Below are 12,429 nucleotides of genomic sequence, written 5' to 3' on the forward strand. Positions count from 1 at the left end.
GGGTACCTCAACTAGTGGCTCCTGGGCAGCACAGCACATGGGAGGGGCAGCATTGGCTTTTGTAGACAGGGAGGCAGACCTAAGTCTGATCAGGGAGAGGGAAGGATCAGGGTTCAGGTGTGTGCAACCCATCTCCCAACCCACTAATACACAGGGGGTTAAGACTCGCCCCAGCTACCCAGCAGGCCCAATAAGAAGCTCCACCAGAAGTCATACTACACAGCAGGGCCTTGGCCTCCAGGTGCCCCTTACTCGCATGACCCTCACCCCTCCCCTCTGGTGGTCAAATTTGGCACTTCTCTCCACCCTGGGGCCAGAGCAGTTTCGGGAGAGGTAGGAAAACCTGCTAAACAGGGTGGCCAAAGTCTGAACCGGTTGGACTGGGCAGTTACATCTCCCCCTAGCAATCTTGTCCCTCTCTTGCCCACAGAACAGAGGCAGAAACTCCACAAAACAAACAATTTTATTTTAAAATTTTAGTTTTTGAGGTGTTGGGAATTGAATCCAGGGCCTCAGGCATGTTAGGCAAGCACTCTACCACTGAGCTATACTCCAGTCCTACAAACCATTTAATTACACTGTGTGTGAACTGGATTTGTGGGATTTGAGGAGGGGTTGGTGGTGTGATGTCAGAGACCCCTGGGGTTAGGGACTGGGGATTCAAGGGCTGGTCAAGGGCAGAGCTCAACCTCAGAGGAAAAGGAAGAAAGAAGGCAAAGGAAGACGTACCTTCCATTCCTCTTCACCCCACCCCCAGGGCATTAAATAAACAAAAAGCCCCCCCCCCAACACTGGGGATAGAACCCAGGGCTTTGTGCATGCTCAGCATTAAGCACACACTCTAGCACTGAGCTAGGCCTCCAGCCCCGAAAAGCAATACTTTACAGCACTAGCTACGTAGGCAAGTCCTTCCTCCCAGCTCTGGACTGTGCAGTATAAAGGCAGCTGTCGAGACACTGGGGCCTCTAGCTTCTGAACCATCCAGGCTCCTTCCCAGTGCCATGGGGGGGGGCAGGCAGCTTTGACCAGGACGCAAAACTCCAACTTCCTCTGAATCCTGAGGCAAGGCAGGTCCTTCTATGTACAGTACTCCTGGTTCAAGGATTTTTTGCTCCTCTCGGACTCTTGCATTTTCTCAGAAACAACTCATTTGGGCTCAGTTGAGACTTCCAAAACAACTAAAGCCCTGGCTTCTGAGGCAGAATGTGCCTGGGAAACGGGTAGGAGGAGTCTGGTCCCAAAGTTTTCCCCAGTCTAGGCCTCTGTCTTGGCAAGCAGGAAGCTGGGCCTGGTGAGAGATGGCAAGAGCCCCCAGGCTCAGAGGGGTCGGGTGGTGTGATTATAGACCAGGTGCTCTGTGTCTTCAGTGGTGGAGACAGTGGAGCTGGCAGGGGTGGGTGGTGGGTGGTGGTGGTGGCGATGTCTGCGGAAGTCGCTTCTTTGGTTCTTGAAGTACCAGTAACCCAGGATGGCTATCACCACAATGATGCAGATGACCAGGAGGACAGCAACAGCCACCTCCACAGAGCCTGGGGAACAAGGGGCAGAACAAGGTGTTCCCAAGCTGTACCTGGCTGACACCCACCCCACTCTGCCAAGGGAGCCAAGTCAAGTATGGAAGTACACAGGTACCCAGCTCACACCTCCAGCGTATAAGCAGCTGAATGGCAGCTCACAGGGGGTTCTGATGGGTCTTGGCTCCAAGTTACTCTACTTACAGGTAGCTTGGGAAAAGAGCTGGGACTCTGATAACAGACATCTGTCACACACTGTGTTTTTCGTCCCTTGCCCACAACAGACCTCACTATTTGATTGTAGCATTCTGTCCCTATAGGTGACCTTAGGATCCTTTTAAACATGATTTAGGAGTCTTATCACCAACCATGTGGAGTTGATTCCTTGAGTTGATATCTATGCATCACGTTGGCATCAGGACAGACCAGGACTTACCAACACTGGAGATGGAGCTTTCCCGTCGCAGACCAAACACATCTTTCTCTGCAACATGATAGGGGAGAGAGATCAGTTAGTTAAGGGTCAGCTGCTCCCAGGGCCCCAACCCCTCTCTGCTATCCTCTCCCATGGCTTGACAGAGGGGTGACCTGCCTAGGTCTTGGGACAGAGCTGTTTTCTCCTCTGCATCCCACCCCAGACATCCCCAGCAGCCCCCTCACTGGAGATGCCACGACAGGACTCGAGACACTGCTGCTCTTCCTCAAAGTTGTTCTTGTTGCCATAACAACCACCATAGGTGAAGCGGGCACAGCGTTCACTGAAAGGGTTGTAGTACCAGCGTGGGATGCTCTCCTGGCAGAGTCCTGTGTCTGGCAAGTCCACACAGTGCCCTGGGGGGTAGAGAGCAGGCAAAGCAGCAAGTAAGCACAGAGAACCCGTTGCCACCCTGCAGGCTCCATGGGGCTGCTTCCCACCAACTCTTGCCTGCCCCATGAGGAGAGTAACTACGGCTCAGTGAGAGTCTGGGAGCCCCAGAAACATGTGGCTCATCTGCTGTGTTACCAGAGGCAAGGAAGACAAATCCTGACAATAATCTTTGGTATAGTGGGAAACTACATGGATTTACACAGTTATTTTTCAATTTTCTGTCAATGGATGGTTTGCATTTTTGACAAAGAAGATGGGTCTCAAGAAGATGATTCCCAGAATCTGAGTCTTGTCAGGCAACAACATCCAGCTAAAATTCACTAACATTGTTTATTATGTTTATTTTTATCATTATTTTCAACTTATAGCAAATTATAGTTGCTTTCCATTTATGAGAAATTTCTTTTTAATACATTAAGTTAAAAAAAAGTAACAGATTAAGTGACATGCATTGGGCACGGCTATTCTAGAGCTGTTCAGACAATAAGTGATGGGTGATGTGTTGGAAGCAGAGTTGCAGAAGAGGACCCAGGGGCCAGCCAGCGAACAGGTTGCTCAACAGGAAAGCCCCCCCACGGCTTTGTGCTCTTAGTGTGGCATACACAGCGGATTCCTTGGGCACTGCCAAGTAGAATGAGGATGGCAGCGCCAACGTCTGCCCTGACCCAGGGATCCTGGGGAGGATCTTACCTTTGTCACTGAGGAAACGGATACTCTGGAGCTCATCAAAGCCACTGGTGTCTGCAGAGATGAAAGTCAGAGGCTTGGGCCCAACAAGGATCTCTCAGGGACACAGGGCAGAGCTGCTGGGACCTCCCTGCCTGCTGCCCACCCCTTTTCCATCCCCCAGGCCTCACATTTTTCACAGGTGGCCTCGTCAGAGCTGTCAGGGCAGTCTGGGGTGTCATCACACTCCAGGAAGCTGTCGATGCAGCAGCCATCACTGCAGCGGAATTGGGTGGGGTGGCAGCTGCCAGAACACACTGGGTGGGGGCAGGATGGGGTGGAGGTGAGGTCAGGCTCAGGCAAACAGCACGTGCCAAGGGTCCATGGTCCACCCAGCCTTCTCCAACATGGTATGCTGATGTGTGCCTACTCCCTTTCCACCAACCCCAACTCCTCATACATGTAAATTGGGAAGATCCTGACAGGAAGATGCTCAGTTGGAAGGAGTGGGGTGTTCTGTGGTCCTTCCATAAAGTTGGATTGGTCACAGGTATGGAGGAAGACCTGGCAGGGTGAGGGAGAGAGGGAAAGGAATAAAACCCACCTGGATGGTGCCTTTCCATCGAGGGACCTGGGAGAGAGAGAATAGAGAAGTCAGAGGAGACATGGTCAGGTCCCAGCAGGGATGAGATGATTGCAGGTGGGGAACAGGAGACTCCCACAGCCCACTCCCTGACTGGTAAAGAAAGACCTCCCTACCCTGGGGGAAAAATCAGATAAGCCCCCAAACTGCCTCTCAAAGACCCACCTTGCACATCCCGGCAGGCTAGCATACACTCTTCTTCCCGAAGGTAGTTGTTCTTGTTGCCCAAGCAACCTCCATAAGTGAATCTCTTGCATATTTGTTCCTTGGGGTCATAGTACCAGCGGGGGAAGGAACCCCGGCAGCGGCCCACCTTGTTAGATGCAAGGCAATAGTCTAGAGGGAGAAGAGCTTGTGAGGTGGGGCCTATGGGGCCCATCAGCAGAGGGTGGGAGGCTCCAGGTGCCACCTGTCCACCCTTCCCTCACCTTCTGTCTGCTTGGCGGATAGCACAGTGACCGTGATGTTGGCCTTGTTCTCTGGATGTTCTGAACCAGTCACTGTCAACTGGAACAGGTAGGTGCCTTCCTTGAGTCCCCACAGCTCCACCTGGTCCGGACTGTTCCTCTACACACAGGACTGGCTATCAGGCTTGGACACCTTTAATGCCCTTGGCTGCTGCCCCAGGCCCTCCTAGCCAATTACCCACCTACTAGGGAGAGTACAGGGACTTGGTGCTAAATGCATCCTAACCTTCTCTCCACCCCACTCCACCTGGAGCCATTGGTTGGCCTATGACTCCAGGAAGGGACCCTGGGAGGCTGATGGGGAAGGGGGTCAGGGAGTCAGCCAGGTGTCTTACCTCTACTCTGACGTCTCTGTCACCCTGCAGTAGATGCCAATCTGTGTTGTCCATATCCTTTAGCACCAGGGGTTCCTGGGGCTGCACCTTCAAGTCTATGCCCACCCAGGCCCTGGGGATCCGGGACCCTGGGGGAAGGTGAGGTAAGGTCAACTCTCACTGAATGGACCAGGTATCTCCTGGGGAGAAAGTGGGGTGGTGGCAGTATGGGCAATATCTGGATCAACTTGGAACTTAGCAATCTGTGTGGGACATGTAACATTATGTCTTTAGTATACTAGAAACGTTTTTTATGTGGCAAAACCCACCTTCTGTTTGTTACCGAACAGCATGTGCTATCTACTCTCATTTGGGAGGAGGAATGAGCTTGTTCCTCTACAATAAGCAGGTGCTTGTTCTAATTGCTTTAAAGTGACACTTTACGGTTAAAGTAACACTTTCTTTAAAAGCCAAAAAAGGAAACGTGTAATTAAAATTTATCATTGCTCATTCTGCCAGTCTAGACCATACAAGAAGCCTGTCTGGACAGAGGTCTAAAGCAGATTTCCTGGGAAATAAGGTAGCAGGCCCTGGTGCCCCAGGGTGAGTGGTTATGGGGATGAGGTGTCTGTGTCAGCTCTGACAGACTCTACAAATGGTCCCAGACTCTTACTGACAGTCTGTGTCTATGGCTTCCTCCATCTCAGGGTTAAAATCCAGGGGGACAAAGATAAGCACAAAGCATGAGTCCATTTATAAAGGGTTAAAATGGTGGCTCCGAAAAGATATGTTCACTGCAAACCCCTGAAACCTACAAATGTGACCTTATTTGGGAAAAAGACCTTTGTAGAAGTACTTATGTTAAGGATTTCCAGATGAGATCATCCTGGATTAGCTGGGTGGACCCTAAATCTAATGACAAGTATCCTTTTAAGAAACAGAGGAGAAACAGAAGAGAAGACAGCGTGAAAGAAGAGGCCATGTCAAGATAAGCAGAGATTGGAGTGAGGCAGTCACAAGACAAGAGACACTTGGAGTCACCAGAAGCTAGGTGAGGTGAGGAAGGATTCTCCGCCAGAGTCTTCAGAAACAGTATATCCCTGATGACATCTTGATTTTAGACTTTTTTTTTTTTTTTTTTTTTTTTTTGCAGTGCTGGGGATTGAACCCAGGGCCTTATGCTCGCAAGGCAAGCACTCTACCAACTGAGCTATATCCCCAGCCCTTGATTTTAGACTTTTGACCTCCAGAACTGTGAGAGAACAAATTTCTGTTGTTTTAAGTCACCCAGCTTATAGTACTTTGTTACAACAGCCCTAGGAAATGAACGCAGTGTCTGGCCGGGATAACAAGTCAGGCAGATAAAATTCAACAACATGAAGCAGTATATGTACAAGACAAAGCAGAGGACACTGTGAGAAGGGAGAGACTGTGACAGGCGAGAGGAAGAAGGGAGGGCCTTCTGGAGAAGGGAGGAAGGATTTTAAAATCTTTTGTTTTTATTTGTTTAGTTGTGGGGAAGGATGTGGGGTGTTGCTGATGACAAGAGAAACCAGAGTGAGGAACTAGGAATTTGCAAGCTGGTTCAGTGGGCAGTGAGGAAATTAACCTCAAAGAGCTGTGGATGCCAGGCAAGGGTGTTTGTACACAGCAGAAGTAACAATCAAATATTAAACAACTGGTGGTACAGGAAGATAGATATTGGTTGTGAGCAGTGGGGCAAAGTCCTAGAGGCTCTGGCATTACCAGACACTGACCTCTGAGATTCCTGATGGAGACCCAGGAATCCTAAGGAAGGGACTCAGCAGGGTGCTCCTGTTCTGGGCAGTACCTGTTCACATGTCTGTTTGGAAGAGTTTTGTGCAGCAATGAGGCTGACAGGTGGACCAGGGCAGTGGTCAGAGCAAGTTCAACAGGAAGGTCTGAATCATGAAGTAGCCAAGTCAAGGAAATGGAAAGAAGGATGTGAGAAACACTGGTGGGCAGACATTTCAGGATTCTCATGAAAGGCTCTTGGGAGGAAGAGCCAGGGCACAGGTAGAAGGGAAACCAGGTTTAGAGGGAACCTGTGTTCAGTTACAGAGAAACTGAACTTGAGGCAAGGAAGATCCACCAGAAACAGCAGGCAGTAGTACATGTGGGTTCTCCAGAGGCCAGGGCTGGAGACAGATCTAGAGGCATATTTACCAACAAAGCTGACACTTTGCTGGGTACATTGAGTATGTGCTGGGCATCACTGAGTTCCTATCTGTATTACCTATATCAGGGGTCAGCACACTATGGCCTGCAGGTCAAATTCATCCCACTATCTGTTATATTTTGAAATGGATAAAGGAAAAATGTATATAAAATTAAAATTTGTGGGGCTGGGGATGTAGCTCAGTAGCAGACTGCTTGCCTAGCATGTGTGAAACCCTGGGTTCGATTCCCCGTACTGGAAAAAAAAAAAAAAATGTGCCAGTAAGTTGGAGCACAAACTTGCCTCTGTGCTTACATATTGTCTATGGCTGCTTTCACATGACAACAGCAGAGTGTTCACAACAGAGACCATATTTCATACAAAGCTTAAAATATTTACTATTTAGACCTTTAAAGAAAAAAATGTTTTTACTAGTCATAAAATGTTTCTTTCATTTACTTAGAATAATTTCATTATTCCAAATAAAATGAGTTCTATATTTAAAAAAAATAAGAAGAGTTTGTTGACTCCAACACCTTTTTTTTTTTTTTCTTTTGGAACTGGGAATTGAACTCAGGGCCTGGAGCACGCTGCACAAGCTCTACTACTGAGCTACACCCTCAGCCCTTCCTCCAGCCCACCTAAGTTGTCCGGGCTGGCCTCAAACTTGTGATCCTCTAGTCTCATTCTCAAGTAGCTGGGATTACAGCTGTACACCACCAAATCTGGTTTCAATACCCTGCTACACCTACATTCCCATCTTGTTTTCAGATGAGAAAACCAACACCTGAGAAGTTAAATAACTTGCCCAGAGTCATGGCTCAGTTTTGCTGTTTTTTGTTTTGTTTTGTTTTTAAGTGGAACAAGGCAAGCACTCTACCACTGAACCACATCCCCAACACTTGTGGCTCAGTTTTTAAATGGCAAAGCTGGGGTTTGAATTCAGGTCTGACTGCAGAGCTATGTCTTCTCCAAATGTCATGCTACAGGTCATTATTTGCTTAAAGGTGTGATTTTGGTCACTTTAAAAATCCTGATTTTTTTTTTAAATTTACATGATACGTATACATAAAAATCAAAAAGGACAGTGAAGGGCTGGGGAGATAGCTCAGTCGGTAAAGTGCTTGCCTTGCAAGCACAAGGCCATGGGTTCAATTCCCAGCACCATGAAAAAAAAAAAGGACAGTGAAAATTAAATAGCCTCTTATTAATCCCTCAAATTCCTTACACCAAAGGCACCTATCAGTTTGTATGTATATGAATATAGTATTTTAATTCCCAGCTTTTCTTCCTACGTTCCTAAACCATGTTTCCTTAGGGTTTATTATTATTCTAACAGCATCACAGGATTCAATTAGAGGTTGTGCTGACACTGAGATTGTTTCCAATTCTTCATTATTACAAACAATCCTACATTGAATAAGTGTGTGTTAAGCTGTTGTACACATGTATAAATTGAGTGGCAAAATGAATTCCTACAAGTACAATTGTGTCAATGGTAATAAGCATCTAGAGTTCTGATACATATGACCAAACTGTCCTCCATGGAGGCTCTAAAGAGTGTTACTTCCAAGGGTAAGACTGAGTGAGGGCAAACCAAAAAGAGAAGGTAAAGCCAGGTGTGGTGGCACACACCTGTAATTCCAGGAGGATCACAAATTCAAGGCCAGCCTCAGTAACTTAGTGATACACTATTTTAAAAAAGGACTGGGGATCTAGCTCAGTGGTAAAGTGCGCTTGGGGTTCAATCCCCAGAACAACAACAACAACAACAACAACAACAAAAAAAAAAAATAGAAAAGAAAAGAAAGAAAAAGAAAACGAAAAAGTTTAAGAGATAAGGACACTGGTAGAAGACGAGCCAAGGCATGGGGGCAGTCACAAAGGTGGTCACGGAGGAGACCCAGGACACATGGAGACAGCAGACGGGATGGAAGCGAGGAGGTTTCATAGGGAAGCCTCTCATGTCAAAAGGTATAGAGACCTACAAAACTGAGAAAACATTCCTGGATTTACGGAATTGAGGAAAAAGAAGGAGAGTAGAAACGTGTCTGGAAGCAACCCTGGCTCAGTGGCGATCAGGAAAACAGCCTGAGAGATGAGCTAAGCAAGCAGTGAACTGGGAAGAGCCCCCTCCTTGCATTTTGTAGAAAACAACCAGCTGTCTGAAAGGGGGAAAGAAAACAGACTACTTAGAAGTCTATCTAGCAGACAGACAGACTACCCACCCCAAGCCTCGCACCCTAGGTGCAAGTGGCAAGCGGAGTGATGCCAGACTTTAAATTGAATTAGGAACTTCCTACTCTTACCTTGCCAAGCGCCAGGTCCGTCCCAGGACCAAGGGCAGATGCCCTGCCCTACCACTCCCTTCTTCCCACCCCTAAGAGAGCAAAGGCTAGACTGGCAATAAAACCAACCCTCCCCCAGCTGCCAGGCCTCAGGACATCTCCAGGGAAACAGAGACTCCACCTCTTAACCACTCTGCCATAGGAAAGATGGGGGAGGGCAGGAGCAGGGGAGAGGAGGGACAAGCTCCTTGGCCTCCCAGTTGTAGGAATCTGGACTGGACTGGCCTGGCCACAGGCAGGGAAGAGAAAACAAATCAACCCATCTTGAATAGTATTTATCTACCCAGTATAAGAATCAAAGATTTAGGGCTGAGAATGTGGCTCAGTGGTAGAGCATTGCCTGGCATGTGAGAGTCTTGGGTTCAATGTCAGTACCTACACCCACCAAAAAAAATTTAGAAGCCCTGAGTACCCAGTCCACTTTGCCTACTTCTGTCCACTCTTGCCTCCAGTTTACCAGCCAGACTTAGCTGATAGTGGAGACCTTGACATGCACAGCTTCCCCTACTTCCCAAGGCAGAACCCTGAGAGTATTCTACAATGTCCTGGGGCTCACTTGCAGTCCAAGTTCTGCCCAACTCCTTACATGCCCCAGGAAATCCCCACTCTACCCTACCTTGTGCCAAATGGGCCTGTCCTTGGGGGTTTCCAAATGAGAAAGTCTGGACCCAAGACCAGATGACCCTGATCTAGCTCGGCTCCCTGACCAGATTTCAGAGTTTCAGGCTCTGGCCCTGGAGTGGTCCTCCTACAGTGCCTCTGTAAGAGTAGGAAGGGCACTGGCAGTAAATTAGAGTCACTGCCACCTACACTATCTGCTGTTTCCTTGTGGAACAGGCTCCAGTTCTGGCCCAGTAGGATCTCAGGTTTCAGCCTAGACCACAGATGTTGTCCCCCAATTCACAGAATCCCCATTTTACCACTCCTCAGAGGCCCAGAAGAGCTAATGGGAGGCTAGGGAGAAGAAAGACTCCTTAACCTGGAAGAGGTACCAGCCCAGGAAAAGGCTGGAGAGGAAAGTCCCTTCCCTACTTTCCAAACTGAGCTCACCTCTGACTCAGTTCCAGTCAGTCCTGGCCACTGGGTTCCTCAATCTTTGCTTTTGTTATCTGTTGGCTATCTTAGGTCAGAATGGTGGGTTTCTACTGGAATGGTGGTCTCATGTGAAAAAGAACACAGGACTTTTGGAGGACCCTCCTGGTGAGTCTTAGGTTTACAATTTATGGACAGTATTATCCTGGGGAAATTATTTAACATGGGGAGGGGGCTCAGTTTCCTAATCTAAAAAGTAGTTGACTACCAATAGCATCCTTTTCAGAGATTGCTGAATGAGGCCTGTGGGATGTATGGCACAGAATTCAGTAAAGGTTATTTGTTTATGACCCACTTCTGCCCTGAAGCCTTACCTGGCCAGACAACAGGTAAAGAAAATGGGGAGGGAAGGTTCTTACCAGTCCTGATCTCAGCTCAACTGCTCAACTGGAGGAAGAAAAAGGAGGAGTCTTGACCCCCATTTTGCCCCTATCCCTGGAAGTAAATAAGGTGAGCAGACAGCTCTGCTACCAGTTCCTAAGCAGGGAGAGCCTTGCTTGGTTCACATGGGTGCATGCATACACAAACACACACACACACACACCCCTGCATGAACAGCTGACAACCTTTCCCTACCAGGTATACATGCCATTGGGCTGACTCACCTAGCAACCCTCCTCATCCCCCACCACAGAGCCTCTGGGCTATTGTACCCCCAATACCACCTCTCCCCCTCTGAATCAAACAAACCGGGTTTGTTCCTAAGTCTCTTGGGGTCTGCCTTTTTTTCCCCCCAGATCACCAAAAGGCCAATCTGTTCCCAGGAGTACAGAGATGCTAACCAGTTCAACATCCAGTCAGTGGAGGAGACTGGTCAGGCTAACTGGCCAAGGCCTCAAGGTGCCTAGCACAGTGCTTGGCCAGGGTACCTTTCTAGTCACCAGGCTGCATCCACACAGCTCATAACATGACTCAGCCTATTAGGGTCAGAGGTTGTGAAGCCTGGGGAGTTGTCTCCTCTCTCCCATACCCACAGCCCAGAGCCAGGTTTCCCTTGGATACCAGATCATCACCTCTGAATATCCTGAATTCAGAAGCCAGAGCCTGAGCTCTGCAATGTCCCGCGTCCCCACTCACATCACCTTTCTTTTGTTTACTGTCCCCACTCACATCCACCTTTCTTTTGTTTACTGGTTATAGTTTCTACTGAAGGAGTCGGGTGGAATTGTATTTTTCTCCCTAACTCCTTTTTGATGCTCAGCTCCCTCAGGACGATAACTAGTTCCCTTTTGAGTCTCTCCAGATCCATCCAGGCCCGCTGCCTCCTCCTTTTTACCTCCGAAGCCCTGGGTCCGAAGCTCGCGGTAGGAGCGGTAAACCTCTCTAGTGAGGTAATTGATGAAGCCCTCTCTGGGAGCGAATTTGCACACGAAGTTCTGCTCGTACAGACAATTCATGAGGAAGCAAGCGGAGATGGCGTCCTCGCCGCCGTCGGGCTGCAGCTCCACCAGCGCCAGATTGCAATTCTGGGTGGCGCAACAGGCGCGCACGCAATCCCAGCCCCGGCGCACGGTAGGGGAACCCAGAAAAGTGGCCCCGTTGCTGACCGAGGCTTCGGTGTCCAGCACGAAGGCAGGAACGCCCGGGGTGAAGAGGCCAAGGCAGGCGGCTCCTGCGGGCGGCTCAGGAGGTGCGGGCGGCAGCCCGGCGTCGGTGATCCGGAGACCCAGCACGCACAGAAGCAACACCGCGACCACAGGGATGCGGGTTTGGGCAAGGCGGGCGCCAGCCATCGTCCTTCCAGGGGCCGTCGCCCTCCTTCCGAGGGGGGTCACCTTCATAGTACCCGCCTCTGGGTTCTGAGGGTGCTTGAGACCTGAGAGAGGGGAGGGGAGAGAGGAGACACACCTGATCAGCCTTGGAGACTTGGAGGGGGCGGGCAGGCCGGCAGGAAGTTGGGAGGGGCGGGGGGGTCACGGAACACCCGGGAGTGAAGAGCGGCACGCGGGCACGACCCTCCAGTGACCCGGTCGCCGGACGGACGGACACACGAACTGCTAAGGAGCTCACGTACCCGGACGCACGCACAGGCGCCAAACAAACGGCCAAACATGCTCAGAGCCCGCTCCGCCTCCTCCTCCGCCTCGCGCTCCGGGGCCCCGGTTACCTGGGCAGGTGAGTGGGGTGGGGCCTGGCCTGCCGAGGATCCGGGTCCGGCTTCCTGCGCGGCTCAGGCCGCGGCTTCCGCCGGGGTGCCGAGTGCTCTTGGGATCTGCCACCGCCACCCCCTAGTTTCTGGTGAAACTGAGTCAGCGCGGCCGGGGCGGAGCGGACATTAACTCCTGCGCCGCCGGCCCCGCCCACGTCGGTGCGCCCCTACCCGCCCTTCCCAGCCGAA

The 12,429-nt window shown here is 50.1% G+C and overlaps 1 protein-coding gene across 2 annotated transcripts; it reads right to left on the minus strand.

Moving 5' to 3' along the window:
* Nucleotides 1-445: 445 nt before the first annotated feature.
* Nucleotides 446-12,389, minus strand: Spint1 (serine peptidase inhibitor, Kunitz type 1). 2 transcript variants are annotated; one of them, XM_047540908.1, is made up of 11 exons: nt 12,106-12,389; nt 11,368-11,907; nt 4,494-4,621; nt 4,120-4,258; nt 3,857-4,027; nt 3,653-3,679; nt 3,240-3,365; nt 3,073-3,123; nt 2,175-2,345; nt 1,951-1,998; nt 446-1,529 (listed from the first exon to the last, which is right to left on the minus strand). In XM_047540908.1, the coding sequence occupies exons 2-11, from the start codon at nt 11,870-11,872 to the stop codon at nt 1,318-1,320; spliced, it is 1,578 nt and encodes a 525-aa protein (XP_047396864.1). In that variant the 5' UTR covers nt 11,873-11,907; nt 12,106-12,389; the 3' UTR covers nt 446-1,317. The 2 variants fall into 2 exon arrangements, with proteins under 2 accessions (XP_047396864.1, XP_047396863.1); XM_047540907.1 differs by having other exon boundaries at nt 12,199-12,388.
* Nucleotides 12,390-12,429: the final 40 nt, after the last annotated feature.

Source organism: Sciurus carolinensis, chromosome 2 (assembly GCF_902686445.1).
Source record: "Sciurus carolinensis chromosome 2, mSciCar1.2, whole genome shotgun sequence".
NCBI classification, from domain to species: Eukaryota; Metazoa; Chordata; class Mammalia; order Rodentia; family Sciuridae; genus Sciurus; species Sciurus carolinensis.